Below are 20169 nucleotides of genomic sequence, written 5' to 3' on the forward strand. Positions count from 1 at the left end.
TGGTCGGGCCTCGTAATTCCGTGCTGTGCATCTGGTGCAGCAGCTGCGGCATGTCCCCGTAGTTCGAGCCTCGTCTCACGCGCGGACAATTCGGTCGCGACTGGATTCCTGGAGTGCGATCCGATCGCCGATCGACTGGCCACGTAATTCGCGAGAGTTCGACGCCCAAATACGAGAGAGTGCCTACGAGTAAGTACGAGATCACGTCCAGCTGACATCGACGCGCATTTTATACGCGCAATTTTATCCAATGTGTACGCTCGAGTCTCCGACTTTTTTTATATAGGTCGTTTATACGTCTCGTAATTTTTGTATAATTCGAAATTTGTTATACTATTTAAAATGTAATTGTGAACAGAAAATTCTTTGATACACCTCGGAATTGATTTGAATTTTACGCGGATCGTTTCTAGCGACGAATTGAATATTAATCGCGGGCGTCTAGCAGTCGCTTTGTTCCGACCGAACTACGCATTACTATTGTCCGGGAAGCCAAGCTCGAAGGTCATATGTCGTTGGGCGATAAAGAAAGATAAAATAGCTGGTTTAGCCATGCCATTTATCGACAGAATTTTGCCAGAATCCGCGATTATTTTTTTTTTTTTCATCTCGTTAGAACATCAGCATTTTGATGCTGACAAAAGTAATGATTTTTTTCGGAATGAGTCACGAGTCATGAGTTGGCACGAAGCGTTGGAATAATCGTTATCTTTTGTGGGTAGCCGCGCGAGATCGATATATCGCCTGATTAAGAGCGTGAACCAATTAGCCAAAGTGAATGAACGAAGTGAAATCGGGGAGGGAAGGGGATTATCGTCACGGAAAGTACGCGTTTCGATCGACGTAAACAAAGCGGCGGCGCGCGTCCGCTCGATCAGTGACCCCGACGATCGCGCGCTTCCGATAGCCCCGAGCGATCGATCGAGGCGCGATTTTATTGCGCGGATTGAGATTCCATTCTTCTAACTCTGATGACCGCTATTCGAATCGAATTACGCCGTCCTGAGATATGCGCGGTATGCGGTTTTTGTGCGCGTGTATATGCGTGATGTACGATCGCTCCGACTCCTTGGTTTAGCGCTCCGTTTCCTGTCCGGAGATCGCTCTTATATTCACGTGGAGAGGGGGAAGGGTTGCTGCAGAGTGATGTACTCAACATACTCATCTTGTTTACGTTCCCCACGCTTTCGAAAATCGTTCCCCTTTTGCTTTCCGAGGCACGAACTGGGAATTAATCAGGAATTAATTATTGAACTAAAAATACGTTGAATATGCATGTTTTTTATGCTATAATAAATAAATAAATGAATATATATACATATATTGATAAATAAAGAGATATATTTATTTATTTATTTATTATGTACACATATATCCATTTCATTTTAAAACATATATTTCACGTTTTGTCCTCCGAGGCGTTCGGGTTTTTCAAAACGGAGAGTTTTCCGTCCTCGAAGTCTTCTGCCAAGTGCCAGCCCTTTCCCTTCGCCGTCGTTTTAAATCCCAGCTTTAAATCCCACGACGCGCATAAACAAAGCAGCGTGGCGTTCTCGATCACTGACCCCCGCCAACGTGCGGCGTACGCCCTCCACCTTTCACCCGCTTCTACAGCCCACCGCTCCTCGCTCGCGATCGATCGATCCCCGCGGATTCCCGCCGTCCCCCGCTTCGTTCCGGAGCTACTCGGAGCTACGTTCACGTTCCTGCAGTTCCTGCACGCGACTACCGCATTCCCCCGCGCCGCGTCCCTCGCCGCGATCGTCGCGACGCTCGATCGATCGATCGACGTCCCTTCCTTCCGCCCCTGAGAATCGATTGTTCCTCCCCCTCCACCTTTCACACCCATCAACGACACAGCGATGTGCGGATGTGCGCCAAACTTCAGGTCTTTGGTCGCGGAGAGGTTTCGCGTGACATAACCTCGTTCGGAAGCAGTTCGGAAGTATCCATCTCCACGAAAATTATGCGATCGCGTGGAACGTGCGTATGAAAGCACGGCTGGGAAGTGTACGAAAGGGTGACGAAGGTTCACATTTTTATCCACTATACTTGCTAAATTAATTTAGAACGCTATATACACATGCATATGCATATAAATATGTACACATGCATGTTTATATGCGTGAGGTTATTCGTACTTATATTAGGGCTACTCCAAAAATTGTTAGCTTCCGGCGGTATGTCAGCATCCGGCTGAGCACGCTAGAGTTCCGGGCGCCGCGTCCCGCGAGCCGCGAGCACGCGAGTGCGCTCCGAAAGGGCGAGGAAAAAAGGGTCGGCGGGGAAGAGAAAAAGAGAGAGAAAGAGTGTGCGAGAGGGCCGGACACTAGTGCGCGCGTTGCATTACGTCAGGTCAGGGCGAGAGAGAGAAAGAGAGAGAGTGTGTGAGAAAGAAAGAGAGAAAAAGAGAGGGAGAGAACGCGCGAGGGAGAGGGAGAGGTGGAGGAACGGCGTCTCTTTACATCTGCGCATTTCTCGCGTTCGTTCAGGGGAAAACTCCAAAACAAGCAACATGGCGGACCCGAGCAACGAGCCTGCATCGTCGAGCGGCGTCGCGGAGCAGGTAGCCGCGACCGCGGCGGCCACCGCCGTCGCGGCCCCGCTGCGCGAGGAGCACGACAAGCCCGAGGACTTCCACGAGCCCGACAAGAAGCGGCGCAGGACGACGCGCGCCGAGGACGCCGCGAAAACCGAGCAGAAACTTGAGCACCGTCTGGGTGGCATCCTCTGCTGCGCAGTATGCCTCGATCTGCCTCGCGCGGCCGTCTATCAGGTAGGTCGGGCCCCCCCTCTCTTCCCCTCCTCCTACCTCTCCACCTTCCTCTCCTCCTCCACCTCTTCCGCGGGAGGCCTGGCGTAACGGAGCACCCCGGAGCTCTCGTGGTCTCGTTATTGGGAAGATAAGTAAAAACCTGGCCCGTGTGTCCTCAAATTCGACGATCGTCCCGGGGATTCGCGATTCGCGACGCGACGGACAATCGCGACGTGCGATCCACCACCTTCCCCCTTCCCGCGATGGCCTACCCCAGTCCATCGACCCGTTCCGTTCGGATGCCGAGTTTCAGAGCGACGAGATGCGTAAGCGAGACGGTCGCGCGTCAATCTTGCTTCCCTGACGAAGACGAGTATGAGTCCAGGTCGTTTGTCGTGGATACCTTCCGCGAGACAGTCGCCAGGCGCAAGACCGCTTACCTAGAAGCCTCTCTCTTTCGGTAACGTCGACCAGGTTGCAACGGTTGCAACGGTTGCATCCCATTCACCCCGCGTTGGAAGAAGTGCGACCGAGTCGATCAAAAGCTGCGGATATCTCGTATAGAAACGTACGACCTACGCCTTTAATTCTGGGAGAAAGTTTGTGCGCTATGCAGAAAACGGAACTTCGCGCTTTTGCTTTCTTATTGTTCACAGCGGACTCTCTGGCTCTCTGGATCTTGCATCTTCTCCTCTCTCAACTTTATCCCTCTACTAAAAATTCTTTCTCTCTCTCTCTCTCTCTCCGTTTCCATCTTTTGCTTTTCCCTTTTCTTTCAAGCTCGTGCGATCTAGGTGTGACTAACGAATCATCTCTGTCAAATAGTTGCATTTTTTTTCTATTTTGTTACGGCAATGCAGATATGAGTCGTGATGTAACGCATCTCAGTACCAAGCTGGACCTCCCCCCTTATGTTTCTCATCTCTACCTAGTGTCGATAACGTTAAAATATACGCCGAAATATGTGGTAGCAAGTATGATGATAACAATAATCGTATAGTCCCCCTGTCTCTCATAAACTGAGCTTTATACACAGGTCGAATAATGAGTTTGTCTATCGAGACAAGACGAGACATGTTAAGTTTTCCGCAGGTAGGTGACTTTATATTTTTTTCTTTATATTAAAGGAAACGATATGTGTCTGCTGGTGTATCCAATCAGCGGATCTCTGTGTGGCAAACTTGTATATATGATATACGAGAAGAGTTTTCCTTTACAATTACAGATCGACTTGATATATTAAAAAACCGTAAGACGCGTATGCGAAATATCTTTGCCTCGAGAAACCAGGTGTTTGATTTTTATTTAAGAAAGAGAACACTTTTTCCTGATACTATATAAAAAGTTACACGCAGAATTTTCCATGTGGCGCATCTGTTACGCTTCCGCAGTTGTTTACACTTATCTGGCCTTTTGTTTTGTAACTGCGAATATAATAAAACGCGGTGTTCATATAATTTCAACTACTGGAGAGATACAAGGAATACCTCGGAATATCCCTAAACAGGTACCTTAGACAGAGTGTGAAGCAGCATTCTGGACTTGTGTGTATGCATGCAGTTACTCATACTCGTTTAGAAACGTTGATCGCAAGAGGGATTACACGGTAAACTGTTTGTAGATATTCCCCAGAGAAATCCCGTCGGTCCCGTTAATTTTTATTTTTTCTTTCATCTCGATATACCTTTCTTTAGAGTATTGACACACGCGAGATACACGGCGTAAAGGGATTTATAATAACTATTGTAACAGTGAGGTTGTATCGCGCCTATCTTGATTATTCTTAATGTTAAAACGGATAATATGTGTGTAAACTCATAGTGTAAAGTTTCCTGTGCAGACGCACGTAGACGCTTTCATTTGTGACACAAAGACTTATCCATTGTATTATTTCAGTTGTAAGTCTCTACAAACGTCCCCCGCACCCTGCCCCCGCCCCCCTTTTTCTTTTACATAGAACCCATCGCATTTATAAAGAACGATGTTTGTTTCTATAGCTATCACGGAATATAACGGGGTCGGTGACCACGTGTTCACTTAGTGTTCTCTATTAAATCGGTTTAGATAAAATAGAGTGAAGTACTTAAGATTCTAGATCTCTGTAGTTGTTTAGTGTATAATATATAATGATACTTGAACCTTACGAAACGCTATGTTTACTATAAGAGACTATCGAGTGGCAGGGACAATATTCAGAGCACAATGAGAATATAAGGGCCTTTTGTTAGGGCCTATTGTTAGATTAATGCGAAACCGATGCCCAGTTATAGTCAACAGCGAGAGAGTGAGAGTGAGGGAGAGAAAGCGAATAACAGAAACAAAACAAAAAAAGATCTGTACAAACTGTATAGTGCAAGATAAAAATAAATATTCTTAAAGGTTATTAGTTAGTTATTTCGCATAAAACACCCCCTTTTCACTTGTCCCACGTGTCATCATCCTCGTTTCTTCCCGTCTGTGTCATCGATATGTATTGGCACCGTTAAAAGTAATTCCTTAGAGACTACTCGTGATAATTTAAAACAGATCTCGATAAGTATCTTGATAAGTATATCTGTGATTAATGAGTATCCGTACGATTTTGTGTTTCAGGTTTAAACGTCAAAGTGATGGTAATATACATGGCATTAATTTTTTTGGTTCTCTATTTGGGTTTCTGGGGGTTCTGTAGTGCGCACAGATAATGCGAAACGGAGAGCGAACGCTTTGCGCAACAAAACGTTGTGATAAAACAGAAAAGAAATATCTTTGTTGTTAATATGTACATTGAATTAATAACGTCGGGTATGTTACTCACGAAAAGTCGTTGAAATTTGTGATTTAGAGAGTTGCATACATCTTAAATAGTTAATTCATTTGTAAACGTATAACGTACATGTACGAGAACTAGGTGTTTAGCCTTCTCTTATATATGTAAAAAATAAAAAAGAAAATTTAACAAAACACAAGAACGTTAATAATACATGCTGCAATGATGTTCACAGTGTGCTAATGGACACTTGATGTGTGCTGGTTGCTTCACTCATGTCCTCGCAGATGCCAGGCTGCGGGACGAGATGGCAACATGCCCCAACTGCAGAATCGAAATCAGCAAAACCACCGCGTCACGAAATCTGGCAGTTGAAAAAGCCGTGTCTGAGTTACCTGCCGAATGTCAATATTGCGCGAAGGAGTTCCCGCGAAATTCCTTAGAGCACCATGAGGAGGCTATGTGCGAGGAAAGGTAAATCCGTAAGGCAAAACTTATAATCTCACATGTCCGGGGATTTTTTCATTGTCATCTCTCAACTAATGCAACTGATCTCTTTACAATGTAATTACAGGTGGACTGCGCAAATAGTAGTAGAAGGCAATTATATTTGTGTGCACACAAACATAACGTCCCTAAAATTTCCTAAAATTTAATATGCATCGCAGATTAGAAATATATGTTTTAAAGCCTTAGAGTTTTCTCACAATCCACCATGCTCTCCTTGTTATACGACTTGTATTTATGTGTGTGCTCATCCAATATCTAATTACTTGTACAGGATATCTAGTTGCAAATATAGTAGAATCGGTTGTCCGTGGCGAGGTCCGAATCACGAGATCCCGGAACACGAGGGTCACTGCGCTCATCCTCATCGTACGGGTGCGGACGTGATGGAGGCTCTGCGCGAGATCGATGCCCGCACCTTGGAAGAACGTAGGCTCTATGACAATGTCTTTGATCTTTTGTCCTACGAGAAAATCACGTTCAACGGTCTGTATCAATTGTTAAGCATTATTATAACGTTAGGCAGACATATTAAAATAATCTATAGATTACTAGAGAGAAAATGTATGCCATATGATTTTTTTTCCTCGCAGCAACGGACAGATTACAATTGTATAAATGATTCTTTTGGGTCACGATGTTAACTTTAGCTCTCTTGACTTGTCTTTCTATTGTATCTTCTCTTCCTTTCATAGCTACAGACGACGCTCGAAGGATTTATCAATTATCTGTAAAATTTTATCATTTGTAGACTTACAGATGAAGCCGTATCGTACTGACGAGTTTATTCATAAACTATTTTACGAAACCTCACGATTTGGCGCTTTCAACAATCAGTGGGTAGTGAAGGCCAGGATCAATAGCAATCAACGCGATCCTACTCAAAGTTCAGAGCGAGACATAACTTACCAAGTACGAAAAACCGCATGTCCTTACTAATTTCAGAAAGAGCTTTAAGTATGGCAACATGTCATTCATATACGTGTAACGTGCACATGTACGCGAGCTAAGAGTAAAAAAGATTATTGAAATATAAATCCGATGTACGATGTACACACTGCGATCTAAGTATGAAAATATGTGTTTCGTAGCTGATACTAAAGACAAAAACCACTTATCCGCTACCAGTTTATTACTTGATCTTGAAAGGCCCGTTTGGCGATATGAAAGTCCATCCGAGAATTCACAGATTCGAGTTCACCGAGCAGGAAAACGAGAGCCCATATTTTACATTGCCGCTACCGGACACGGCGGAGTGTAATAGACTTCTCGCTGCTAAAGCCATCAGTTTTAGGTAAAGGACCGATTTTAGAACGCGATAGAGCTCTCTCTCTCTCTCTCTACTGCAGTTACTTTATTACAATATAATACACGATGAGTGTAACTTATATGTACAACGTGTAATTTTTCGTTTGCAGACTAATAATGTTCCTGGCGTCTAAGTAGCTTACAACGATAATATCTATTGTCAAGATTTTGTCACAAATGGAATCGATTGACAAGACCTTCTAGATATAATGACAAATAAAAATATAGAGATCACAGAGATTTTTAATCGTTTACAGTAGCGATATTGATCATGGTAATGATAACGATAACGAAGGAGAATCGGAGAATGCTAATATTGTAATGTTTTAAAAATACATGTTGAAAATACATATGTATAAAATTAAGACGATGTGACATACACAAAAAGCACAGTACTATATAAGTATTGGAAAAATTAGTTTGAATTGATTTATATTTCTCTTTTACATCAAACACTTTTACATTAAAAGGAAAAAAAGAAGAAACTAAAGACTAGAAAGTAGTTTTATGTAGATTATTGTTAGATGATAAATTATTGTATTAGTGTACGTACCAATTTTGTGCAATGTGCTTGTACCCCCTCCAAGGTAAAGCTAAATGATCAGTATCGCTTAGATGATATTAATTTAATACACATACCCTTGTCCACGAAGAGCCTATCGTTTTTCCTTTATTTAAATAAATAAGACGCTATCGATGTAAAATTCCGAATAAAAGGTGTAATTGTAATAAGACTAAAACTATTTTATTATACATCCAATTCATACTGATGTAGCGTTAAGTCATTTTTACACATCGAAGAACGGCACCGAAAAAAAGTAGCGCCTCTACGGTAATTCTTATGGATCCCTAATTTTTTTGCGCACATTTTTATACCTCAAGTGACGCGTGTGGCACATTGGAAATTCCTCCTCGTTGCAACCCTAAAAAGGTTGCCGTACCCTAAATGTTAATCATTATAATTCCGCCAAGTTGATGAAGGTATTGTTACTTGGTTTCGGGCCGTTCGTATTATTTGGCGGAAAGATTAGTGGATTCAAATTGTTCTCGGGTTGGCTGCTACTGAGCCTGCGATACCTCGGCACGGCCAACCTGGAGTCGGGCTCCGAACAACCGGTCAGCCAGTAAGATGTTACCCTACCCTTTCCCTTCAACTCCACCTCGCCTCTGAGCTCAAGGTCGAACGTCCTAAACTTGTCCAAGATATTCTTCGTCGCCTCGGAGACGTGTATTCTCAAAGCTGCGAGACATAAATTATAATTAAATAATTATAATTAGTTACTTAATCCTAGTTACTTTATCCTGTGAAATTCAAACGACAGAAATTCAATTTTTAAGACTCGGAATTTTTGTGAGTTTTTTTTTCAATTGTCATTGTCGCTCTAATGTAGGATTTATCTTACGAAGACCGGAAGATTCCATTCGAGACGCCGTGTTCACGGTGTCGCCGAAGAGACAATAGTGCGGCATCTTTTGACCCACCACCCCGGCGCAAACCGGACCGCTGTGCACGCCGATCCGCACGCTCAGTTGAGTGTTTTGCTTGTGCATTATGGTGAACGATCTGACGGCATCCAATATCGCCAGGGCCATCAGTCCAATCTCTCTTGCATGTTCGTCGCCGTTTCTCTCCGGAAGACCAGACGCTACCATATACGCGTCTCCTATAGTCTCCACCTGCGAATCAGTCTCAATTTCAAGATAATTTCCTTTCTCAAAGTCGTCCCAGCGTCTGTCGTTAGAGTTTGAGCAACTTTGGCGCAAATGCGCTTCTTTTTCCTGGAACGAATCATTTACGCGCGCTTACTTAGTCTATTTTGTTATACGTCTACCTTGTAAACGTCGTAGAATCCGATAATACTGTCAAAGGTACTGTACAAATCATTCAGAAAATCCACGACCTCCATAGGCGTGCTCTGCGCGCATAGCACCGTGAAACCGACAATATCGCTGAAGTAGATGGTGACGCACTCGAACTGCTCCGGTTGCACCATTTCCCCGGCCATCAGCTGACCGGCGACCTGCCTTTAAAAAATTCGCTCTATTAAAAAAGGGCGAAAAGCCGAAGAGCTCAATAAAGTGACGGTGAATGATTCTGATACCTCGGGAGCACTTGGTACAGCAGTTCCTCGCTGCGACGCTTCTCTAAGCTCAACTGCTCGGTCTTTTCCTCAACGAGCGCCTCCAGATTATTGGCGTATTGCTCCATCCGCCGTAGAAGATCGTCCATTAAATTCTCGCAATATCCCCTGAAACGTGGACGCAATTCTTTTGTAGCGTATTTATATCTTACGTTTATTATATAATTCCTGTATTTATTGCGATGGTCGATTCGGTCGTAGGATATCAAGATATAATATAAATATATGAAAAATATATAGACGTGATGCGAATGAGTCGCCTGTGTGCCATGATTAATTATAAGATTTTAAATGAAAATACTTCATGATTCCTCGTATCGTGCCGCGAATCGCGTGGAAGCTAGGCCGTTCGTCGGGAACTTCGGTCCAGCACCTTTCCATCAACGACAGTATGTCCGGCGGGCAATCCTTCGGCGTGACTTCCGGCCTCAAGGGGGGATTCTCCGACGCTGATACCCTGCTTACGATCTTTGCAGCAAAGACATCGGAGTGATAAAGAAATCGCGCTAAAATTAGAATTAAAAGGACAGGAATGAAACGGATCGCACCTCTTGCGCCGTCATAAAGGTCCTGGCTACCTCGTACGGACCACCGCGGACCACTATCTCCTCCAGAATAATCGCGAAGCTATAAACGTCGCCCTTCTGCGTCGCCGCGCTACCGGGTGTTACCGTTAATGGCAAGAGTTCCGGGGCGATCCAAAGCAATTCTGAAAATGTAGACGAAACGTCATATTGATGCCCCACCTTTAATATATCGATTTATTTTCTCTTTATGCAACTCACTGGTGTAATAGCTCTCGTCTATAATCATGTCGGAGGGCGTGGTGAGAGTTTTGAGGCCGAAGTCCGAGATTTTTAATACGAAGCGACCGTCGATCAGGCAATTACACGATCGTAATTTTCCGTGAGCGGAAACCTCGCTGGCGTGAAGATAAGACATTCCCTGCGAGGAAGCAATCTCTTTGTCGTTTTCGCGTCACGCTTTGATGCGTGACACACCAATTAATATTACATTGATCGATTATAGACATAATTAAGTTATATAAAGTTATAGTTATATAAAAATGGTTTAAATGTATCGAAAATGTATATTTAAGAACCTAGGAGAAACACAACTTCTGCACCTGCCTCTACCTTGGCGATATCGTGGATTAGGGACATCCGAAAATTCCAATCCAGCTTGATCGCCTCGTTCTCAAGAACATCCTTCAACGATCCTCGGGGACAGTATTCGGTTAGAATTAAAACAGTCGGCGACGGCGAACAGAGGCACGCTCCGATAAATCTAGCGAGCAATTCAATTTATTAATAAACGACAAGAAACTGCAATGGCAGCTTGAAGTTGCGTCAGCGATGTTATAACGCTGATGCTGAATACTTTATGCTATCGAAGAGATCTTGCGAACGGTCATCCTCTAATTGTTTACGAAATGAAAAACACGGGGGAAAAATTTTTAAATACCTCACGGTGTTCTCCGACGTAACGTCCCTGACCTGCTTGATTTCCCAGAGCAATTTCTTCGTCACGTCGACCACTTTCTTCTTCGTGATCTTCTTGATGGCTACCCTCTCGCCCTTGTATATCCCGATAGTGGTAAAGACCGTCGTAGGCGGCAGAGATTCGCAACTGATCTGCGAACCGCGACGTATCCTCTGTTCCAACCCATAATTCTACGATTAAATAATAAATCAAATCAAGTAATCTCTTGTCGCGCTCTCCATGCACGTTGCGCGTAATCCTAATTTATCGCTCACATTTGCGTCGGACATCGCTTGGTGCAGATTTATCTTCGACGAGAACTGTTTCCCAACTTCCAGAAGCAATTCCTCGGGTCTTACGCGCCAGGACATGTTATTGAGATCGGCGGACAGCCGCAAATGTCTGTGCAAAAAAATTTCATCGTGTCGATTAGTATAATTTTATATTTCTCACAAATTAATTATATAAATTCTAAACAATTTTATATTAATGTCTTTATATCGGTGCTTTTAATATTTTCTCTCATTTCTTTTATTTTACATACTTACTGTTTGTGTTTATACAAAACTCGGATCAAATGTAAGGTCTGACGAATCGCGTCGTGCATACCTGTATAAAAGACACGCGGCTGTAATAGCAGCGAGCAAAAACACGGCGAGCGCTATGCCCGTGTAAGCTACAAACGTGTAAGCTTCTCTCCTCGATGTGCAATCCGGATCGTTTCCCAAAAACCCGCACTCCGGAATATCTGGCGGGGGTCCTTCCCTTCCTCCGGGCCAGTGGATTTTTTTGCCAGTCATAGGACTGTATTCTCGATTTAGTCCCAAATAATGAGCGACCACTTCGAACCTGCAAAACACCTGTCAATATCTTTCAACTCATCTTTGACGATTTATGTGATATTTTATTAACATATAATGTTAATAATATTTTAGATCGGCTGAATTGATCCTCTTTTCGTATCGTATTTTTATAGAATTTCTTTTATTTTCTCTAATGTTGAAGAGAACTACTCTCATCCTTGATATAACAAGATAATCTACGATATCTTTATCTAATTTAGAAAAAAATGTCTTATAGTTTCCTAGGCGTCTACTCATTATAAATTCGCAATTTGCTTCTCGACCGCCAACGTTAAAGCCGCGTCGAACGGAATACATAAATTTTCAGTGACCTTCCGGTAATGGGATCTAAATCAAGGATGCTGTAATCCGCGTCACGATCTCCATTGTCGTCTATCCTGACGTGACCCGTAATCCCTATGAAGTCTCGGTCCCACATTCGCCTCGTTATAGATATGCCGTCCCTGATATCGCCACCTTCGGCCAGGGTCTCATTCAGCGCGATCCCTAACAAGTAAACACCGTCGTAAAATGCTCCGACGAAGAAATTCACCTGTGCAAAAAGCGAGAAGTTCATTTCACCCTGAGTATCAATTTTCTTGATCGATAATTGCCCTTGAACCCTCGAAAAATCGCGACTTTCGAGTTTCGGATGTCATTGTGCTCTCAAGATTAGATTTGGAGAAATCTTTTACATTGTCACATTGCAGAACTCTATTTTAATTGGACCTCACCTCTTCACCCTCCGGAAATGTGTAATTGTAATTAGTTTGCGCGCGTTGCCTGACGTTCTCAGCGAAATCCTGAAATCGCGGACTGGTCGGCTGAAGGAGAGACACCCTCAGCAGAGCCTCGTAAGCCTTCCTGGCATTGGCATCGTCCTCGTCCCCCACCTCCCAGTCGTGATCGCCCCAGTAGGAACCCTTAAAAATTATTTGATCGCTTTTATATTGATGGAGAAGTGTCACGCGTGATATAGTTTTGCTGTCACGTTGATGTATGACGGGTTTACGATATTATTTTTTCATTTTTTATGGCCTTACGTGAAATATCTCGACGTCGAGGAAAGCCCAGTCCCCTCTCGTCATGCCCAATTCGTGCGCGGCCAGCATAAATCTCCTGACCAGCGTTCCACGAACGCTGAGTATCACGACTGTTAACAAATTGTTATTTTAATCGTCATTAAGAACGTTTCTGAAGCGTTTCTGAATCGCAATTTTTCTAGAATCCATTTTAATGACAATTACAATAAAGATGTATCTATTTATCATTTTAATAAATTCAGAGTCAATTTCTTCCGAGAGAGAATTTAAGTCAAGTCTTCCGGAACACTCTGCAAACGTAAGACAAGAGCGATCACTCACTTCTCGCGTACATACTCGCGTCGCGCAGATAAAGGTGATACGACTCGTCCTCGGAATTCCCGTCCAGCTCCCTCACGAATTTCAGGAGCCCGTTCTTACGCAGACCGTACTCCAGATTCTTCCCTACCGTCAACGAGAACAGGTCCGACCTGTCCAGTATCAGCGCGACGTGGGACCAACCGAACTCCTTGAACACGCTGGCGAAGACGAGCCGCAAACGGCACTGGCAGTACGACATCCTCGTTAAAGTGGGGTACTTGCTTTTATCTTTGAAAATTCCCTTCGAGAAGAAGGTGAAGGATACATTAGCGCGAAAGATCCTGTCGTTGAAAAGATCGCTACGAGAAAAAAATATCTGGACTCTACCGTGAGACTTCATCTTTTGTCAAAGCAATATGTTAAGAAAAGTAAATAATTTATGATAATATATCATTCAAGTAATTAGGTGGGATATGGTGATAATTATTACGAGAAACTTGTGACGTACATAGTTATTTCGAGCTTAATGAGTTTTACGAGAGAGGGTAAGGTGACATTATTATGCAAGAGTATTTATCTCTCTCAGACTGTCCTCCGTCCTCCGTAATTAGCGAGCAGCTAATTAAGATATTAATAATGCTATATTTTAAAAAATTAAAATGTCAGACAAGCAACATCAACTATCATAAATGCTTAACTCGCAGCAATTGGAAAGAAAGAAAAAGATTCTATGAGACTCTTTCGCTTCTTACCGACGTTTCATTCTTCCACTTATGGATCCTTCCAAGGATACCGGACGTGACTGACAGTTCGCCCTCCGAGGGAGGCTTGGTTCGCAAGAAAGTGATAATCACGTTTCACATATAATTTAATATTAACGTTGACACAATTCGGAGTAATATCAAAATGTACGATGCGACATCAAAATGGGACATTAGAAAATAGGGGTGCGAGATGGGAGATTGATCTAATTTAACGCAATTTCACGAATTTACAGTTACAGCATCCCTCTACTCGGGTGGTCTTCAAGGACCATCGTTGCGAGATTAATTAATGTCAAATGCCGAGGTTACGGCAAATGTAACGTTTATGGTAAATTAATCGCGCGGACGAAATGTACGGTGGAGTTGATAATTAGATGCTGACACGTGTACCTACAGCGCAAAAGCAAGTGCGACTCACTTGATCACCCATGCCAGTGATAATTGGGCTGTTCCAGTAGGCCGCGAGACGTGCCACCGGTTCCAGGGCGAAGGCGCAGGCTGGCCCGACGAATGCGATCACATTGTCCCGGAAATGCATGTCCGCCGCTAAACCGGGTGCTCTCGCCCCGCTGCAGGTCGGATAACTGAGGAATTCGAAATTCGAACCGAACATTTGTCGTTCGAATGATTGTCGTTTTTCTCAGTCTTTTAGCACAGTTATAAGCATAACTATTATATTAGAAAGAAATCCTGGCTGTGTAGAAATTAGACCATTGTAAAAGTTGGAAAAAATAGAATTTTCTGAAAATTTATGTACATGTATTATTTTTGTTTTATTACAAATTAGGAAATAAATTAGATTAATGAGTAGTACACTGTAATCATGGTCTTCTCAAAACGATGGTTCTGATATAACTAAAAAGTTTTTCAACCAGATTACTTCAAATTTGACATACATTCTATATTTGGTCACGAAGTGATCAAAGAGATTTTTGAAATATTTAATTCTTTTTTATTGACAAGATAAAAAAAATTGCCTGTGAAATTTTAATGTCGCAAGTTTTGGAAAAGTGTATTATTTTCTTATATCGACAAATTTTAAAACCTTTGCTATGCAAACAGATAATTATAAATATAAAGAAAAGAAAAAGTTTTGATATTTCTTTTATTTCAGCTTACTAAGGGCTGGATGAGAGATTTCATTTAATTTTTAAAAAATCAATAACTTCAATATTTCTTGATCCCTTTGTATGTAGATGTATAGTCAATAATATATGAGTTTTTAATATTAATACACACGTGAATGTTCACGTTGCTATTTAATCGTTAAACGAAAAAACCCTGTGTTTATTTTTCGAATTCAGCGGTTACAGCAGTCCAATTCCCGCGTTAACGTAGAAATGTACAATCCTATCCTGCATTGATAATGGAAATGTACGCGTACATGGTTAATATCAATCAGTGAAGACGCATAAAGTGGACTATATGATGGATCGCATATGTATCACGTATTAAAACGCAAACACAGTGCGATTGGATTACTGGGGGTGGATAGCGAGAGGGATAAGCCGAACGTCCTCACCCTCTCTCTCTCTCTCTCGTGTGCAGTTGCACGTGACGCACGTACCGCGTCCTTGAGAGGGCGAAATGCGCATTTTGGTGCGAATATTGCTCGTACGCGCAATTAGCGACGAATAGCAACAATAATCACGGTGCATTCGACGCGTTGGGAACGGGACGCGTCGCCGGCCGCGAGCAACAACTCGAGATAATGGCGCATTAATTGTGCCCGATGAATGGCCAATGATTGAATTCCCCGAGTACGATCTGCGCTAATTGAAAATGTTGAGAATGCGGCGCGGCGCGCAGATATGCCGGTTTCTCCGGCAAATGTTTACAATGACAATGCGGACGGTTGGCGAATCTCGGTTCGCGATAGAAAAGAATTTAATTTCCACGTCGCTCGCGTACGAAACTGTCAATAAATCAAAATAAATGTTGGAATTTTCGTCGGGGGTTAATTCATGGAAATAAGGATTGCAACAGTGATTGTAACACCCGCGTAACATATGTAATTGTCAATAAAATCATTTTCATCAAAAATTAATTAATTAAAAAAATAGTTTTACATCACAGTTAATTAAATGCCGTTATAAAGACGCGGGACTTTGGTGTCAGTACTGAAACGGTGATTGCAACGTGATTCACGCTCAATGGATAATGTAATTATTAACGAATTATTGGAATTTTTGTCAGGGATTAATTCATTAGAAGAACGGCCATTTTACGTCGCGGTTAATTAAATGCCGTTACAAGGACGTCTCGATGCCACTATTAAAACGATGATTACAACAACGTGTAATTCGCGCTCAACAGATACGTATATAATTATCAACGAATTGTTGGAATTTTCGTCGGGGATTAATTCATTAGAAGAACGGTTATTTTACATCGCAGTTAATTATAAGTAACTGCCGTTATAAAGATATATCTCGATGCCATCGCTAAAAGAGTGATTACAACCTCAGTGTGTAATCCCCGCGAAACAGATGATATTACACCACGTAACGTAGACATAGGCGCGGCGGTACATACTCCGTGTATGCATATGAATACATTTTTCATACGACCGTGTATGGAGGAGAGAAATGGATGATCGATATAGCGAATGTCGTACGTAAAAATAATTTTCTGTCGTAGATAATTCGTCGTTTTTTTTTTCCTTGCCGCCGATCTCTCGTGAGGGTTGCACGATTTATATCACGAGCGCATCTTTCCATGCAAATGCCTGTTCAATTGTATCAATGTAATGACGCAAAAGGGGTGCACGTGAGCAGCGAAACGAATTATAACGCGCACAAAATGTAACTCGGCGGGAAATAATATAAGATTCGCGTATCACGGTGCAGAAAGTAATGACGTTTCATCCGATGTGAAGGAATGTCTTTTATTTACGTTTATGACATCACAGTCATTGTACGTGACTACCTCTAGACATACTCGTAATCTCGAATATTTTTATCACGTACTTTTTCCTCCTTCGACGGCATTTCTTTCCACCCGTTGTCAACGACCGAAACGACAAAAAAATAAAAAAATCACCAAGCGAAAATGACAGGAGCACGCATTACGAACAGCCGGTCCATTAAAGGGACACGAGGGAGAATTACGATGGCGAGACACCCCTTACGCGTCTTTCATCCGGTACATTTTTTTTCGTTATCGTGCATTGAGAAGATTGGACGTCGCGATTGTTAAATTGACTCGACGGACGAATTTGATAATTGTCCTCGCTGTTTCGTCAGTTTTGATTGATACAGCGTCTAAAATGATGGACGATCCTCCTCCCTTCGTTTGCCGACAGTAATATTGGGCACAAAGTTACCTTCCTTGAACTTTGCGCAGCTGCACGTTGTGAACATTCAGGAATTCGTTCACTTCTTCCAAAGCCAGGTCGACCGCCGGGCCACATCGCTCAAGATCAAACGGGCTGTCGAGATGGGATGCCATGAGTACGCCCACGTTATACACCCGCAGAGGATTTCCGTAATCCACTGCGAAGTGGATCAAAGGACGTGAGATTCCGTCGTGTCACGAGTGTGGATATCGACAAGCATTTTGAACGCTTAATCAAAAATAATGCTGTGTTTGAACACGGGCTTGAAATCGAGGACGAACAAAGCCGAGAATAATAATCTCTGCAATGCGACATTTGCAAGAGGTATGTCGCTTAAAAAAATTCCAGCAATTATTTCAAAAGCTGCTCATAGATATCGCTTGAAATATGTAAAATTACAGACGCTTTAACTCGAATAAAATATTTCACAATAAGTCAAAATAACTTTTGTAATTGAAAAGCTGCGACTGTGCTGGAATAACTTGGGACTCGAATTGGTTCGCAAATTGAAACGCCGGGGCGTTAATTTGCGCAACTACGCAGAAGAAATGCTGCCGACGTGTCGCTATTTGTTGAAGAAATCACACAGAAAATACATTCGTTTTATTCATACGCGCGATTACACACGGCAGAAAAGCCGAGAGGGGACATAGAATATTGAACTACAAGCCATGCATATCCAATGAGCTCGTATTCCCGCCATCGAAACATATAGAAATTTCAAATGAACAGATCGATAAAGTCGCGCAAAACACGCTTGACCCTTAAGTGCGCAGCTTTGCATATTATGCAAAGCGACCCGAGGTGAAAATATATGTCATACAAATGCTCAAAAGGTAGCACTTGTAGCATTTAATTATATTATATTATTAAAAAGACCAGTGCTCCAAGAGCTGCTTTTTGAAGAAATACGACTTTGGAGCACGTGTAATACGTAACTCGAACGAGCTGCAGACTATGGAGCATTGAGAATATGATGCGGAGCATTCGTAAACGGAAAAGAACAATAGAATTGAGCATGTGTCGCATTTAATGATGACTTGTATGACTTAGATTTTCACCTCGGGGAATTTTCGATGCTCCGTGTGTAATCTCCCTTATGAAGTTCGAACTGAAAACGCGCGGCTTTGCACACCTGTAAAGGGCCTTCTTTCTTTTCTGAATGGGAAGGCCCCCCCCAGAAGGTCACTATTTATTGAAAAAATATTCAGAATGCTACGAAATTGCACATTTAAGAGTTAACAATTGTATTTATTAAGAGGTAAAATAAAACGTTGATACGTAAGTTGCATATTGAAACATTTATCGTCACTAATATTGAACAGCATGTCGGTAAACTTTTGATAAAAGAAAATCGATGGACGTGGATGTTCTTTAAAAGTAAGATTTTACTAATAAATGTGTGTATTTCTTGAAATGTACCTTATTATCATCTAACAGGGATATTAAAATTCGTTTATATATATTTATAAAAATGCATCTTATACTAGCACTTAAATAATTTTATTCCAGAGAAAATTATCCGTTTCTTTTCTTTTACGCACCAGACATAGTATATTATAATACTTTGCAACAGCAGAGAAAAAACAACGCGAGCGCGTATTTAATAAAAGGAAATTATTATAATAAAAGAAAGTAATATGTGCGCGCGTATATCTCGTGTTAAGTTAAAAAAAATTAATCAGATAAAAATTGATCTGATCTCGTTCGAAAATTGTGGGATTTCGGGGCACTTTGCGCAATAAGAAAGTACATTCCGACGAAAAAGAAAAAACATCTTTGTGAATAAGCAAACGTCTTACCACTCACGAGCCACGACACTTGCGAAGCAACAATGACCGACAGCACGAACGACCTCGTCTTCGCGAACATAACGAGGCGAATAAGGGTTCTCTCGAATCGCGGGGAGAGAAGGGCTGGGATCCCTGCACACGCAGGGTGGTGGTCACGTGTGTGTCGTGAAAACAAAAAAAGAAAACGGAAAAGGGAACGATCACACGTCGGACCGCCCGCTGAGCCACGTCTAAACTTTCGCGGGGAAGGATTCAGCCTTATATAGGGGTTGATACAGTCCCACGGAGCCGTGGCAATGCGCAATCCGACGCGCCCCTCGAAGGTATCCGCGAGTAGGAAAAAAAGAGGGAAAAAAAGAAAAAAAAATGTCACGGCACGCGCTAATTATGCTTCGTACGCGTAGATACGAATCGCGGGATGAAAATAAGTAAATTATCGCGATTCTCGAATCTCGTTCCCGACGCTTTTCGACCCCGAAGTCGCGTGGGAGGTGGGATTTTTGCCCGTAGATCAGCCGAGGTTTCGAAATCGATCACCTCTCAAACAAAAGAAAAATGTCTTCCAATATTTCTTCCTGGATTTCGCTCTCCGGTGAACACGTGAAAGAGGATCTCGTGCCAATTCTCGCGAAAATAAATATGCAGCGAATCTGAGCCTCGATCGGATTTCCAATGTCCGACGGCAATTGTACCGATTGTATACGCGTGATATGCAGGGTGTCGCGGATCCGCTTTACGGATTTCTCAGGGCTGAAAGTGATTTTTTCCCTACTAGCGCAACCGCATATGATCTGCAGTACGCTAAGGGCGGCTCGGGCGGATCTGATCTGAAGCAGCCTGTACAAGCACGCATGCCTGGGAAATCCAAGATGCGAATCCGCGTCGAAAGTACATCGATTCGAGATAGCGCGGCTACCGGCGGATGAGCCTTTCAGCAGAATGAAGTGCATTGTGGCGCGTAGCGTTAAACCTCCCGAGGGATTTTCTGTCGGGTATAGCGAACACGCGAGGTTCTATTATAGAACTTCTATAGCGTGTTCGACAGTGAGGATAAACGTAAAAATTGTGGCCGGACTGATTTAGGAGTGTCTATGATCCTCGGGATCTCTTTCGCCAGAAGAAAATTCTAAAAAAATATAATAGAACTA

At 42.6% G+C, this 20169-nt stretch overlaps 2 protein-coding genes across 6 annotated transcripts; one reads left to right on the forward strand and one right to left on the reverse strand.

Annotated features, from left to right (window-relative positions):
• Positions 1-39: 39 nt before the first annotated feature.
• Positions 40-8059, forward strand: LOC139771214 (zinc finger TRAF-type-containing protein 1 homolog). 3 transcript variants are annotated; one of them, XM_071703826.1, is made up of 7 exons: positions 40-189; positions 2493-2776; positions 5740-5978; positions 6286-6497; positions 6763-6923; positions 7103-7305; positions 7430-8059. In XM_071703826.1, exons 2-7 carry the CDS (start codon positions 2516-2518, stop codon positions 7455-7457), a joined length of 1104 nt encoding a protein of 367 aa, XP_071559927.1. In that variant the 5' UTR covers positions 40-189; positions 2493-2515; the 3' UTR covers positions 7458-8059. The 3 variants fall into 3 exon arrangements, with proteins under 3 accessions (XP_071559927.1, XP_071559928.1, XP_071559926.1); XM_071703825.1 differs by lacking the exon at positions 40-189 and adding an exon at positions 1564-2029; XM_071703827.1 differs by lacking the exons at positions 40-189; positions 7103-7305; positions 7430-8059 and adding an exon at positions 1520-2029 and having other exon boundaries at positions 6286-6905.
• LOC139771208 (atrial natriuretic peptide receptor 1) lies at positions 8049-19836 on the reverse strand. Of its 3 annotated transcripts, none has more exons than XM_071703800.1 (19): positions 19031-19836; positions 17217-17385; positions 14310-14475; positions 13880-13954; positions 13149-13428; positions 12828-12937; positions 12519-12707; positions 12117-12337; positions 11552-11791; positions 11218-11344; positions 10925-11133; positions 10591-10747; positions 10246-10405; positions 10009-10169; positions 9762-9928; positions 9422-9568; positions 9152-9344; positions 8723-8996; positions 8049-8559 (listed from the first exon to the last, which is right to left on the reverse strand). In XM_071703800.1, exons 1-19 carry the CDS (start codon positions 19098-19100, stop codon positions 8276-8278), a joined length of 3399 nt encoding a protein of 1132 aa, XP_071559901.1. In that variant the 5' UTR covers positions 19101-19836; the 3' UTR covers positions 8049-8275. The 3 variants fall into 3 exon arrangements, with proteins under 3 accessions (XP_071559901.1, XP_071559902.1, XP_071559904.1); XM_071703801.1 differs by having other exon boundaries at positions 10597-10747; positions 19031-19835; XM_071703803.1 differs by lacking the exon at positions 13880-13954.
• Between the last annotated feature and the right edge of the window lie 333 nt (positions 19837-20169).

Source organism: Temnothorax nylanderi, unplaced genomic scaffold, assembly GCF_030848795.1.
Source record: "Temnothorax nylanderi isolate EJ_2023f unplaced genomic scaffold, tnyl_v1.0 TNYL_tig0037_pilon, whole genome shotgun sequence".
Taxonomy (NCBI): domain Eukaryota; kingdom Metazoa; phylum Arthropoda; class Insecta; order Hymenoptera; family Formicidae; genus Temnothorax; species Temnothorax nylanderi.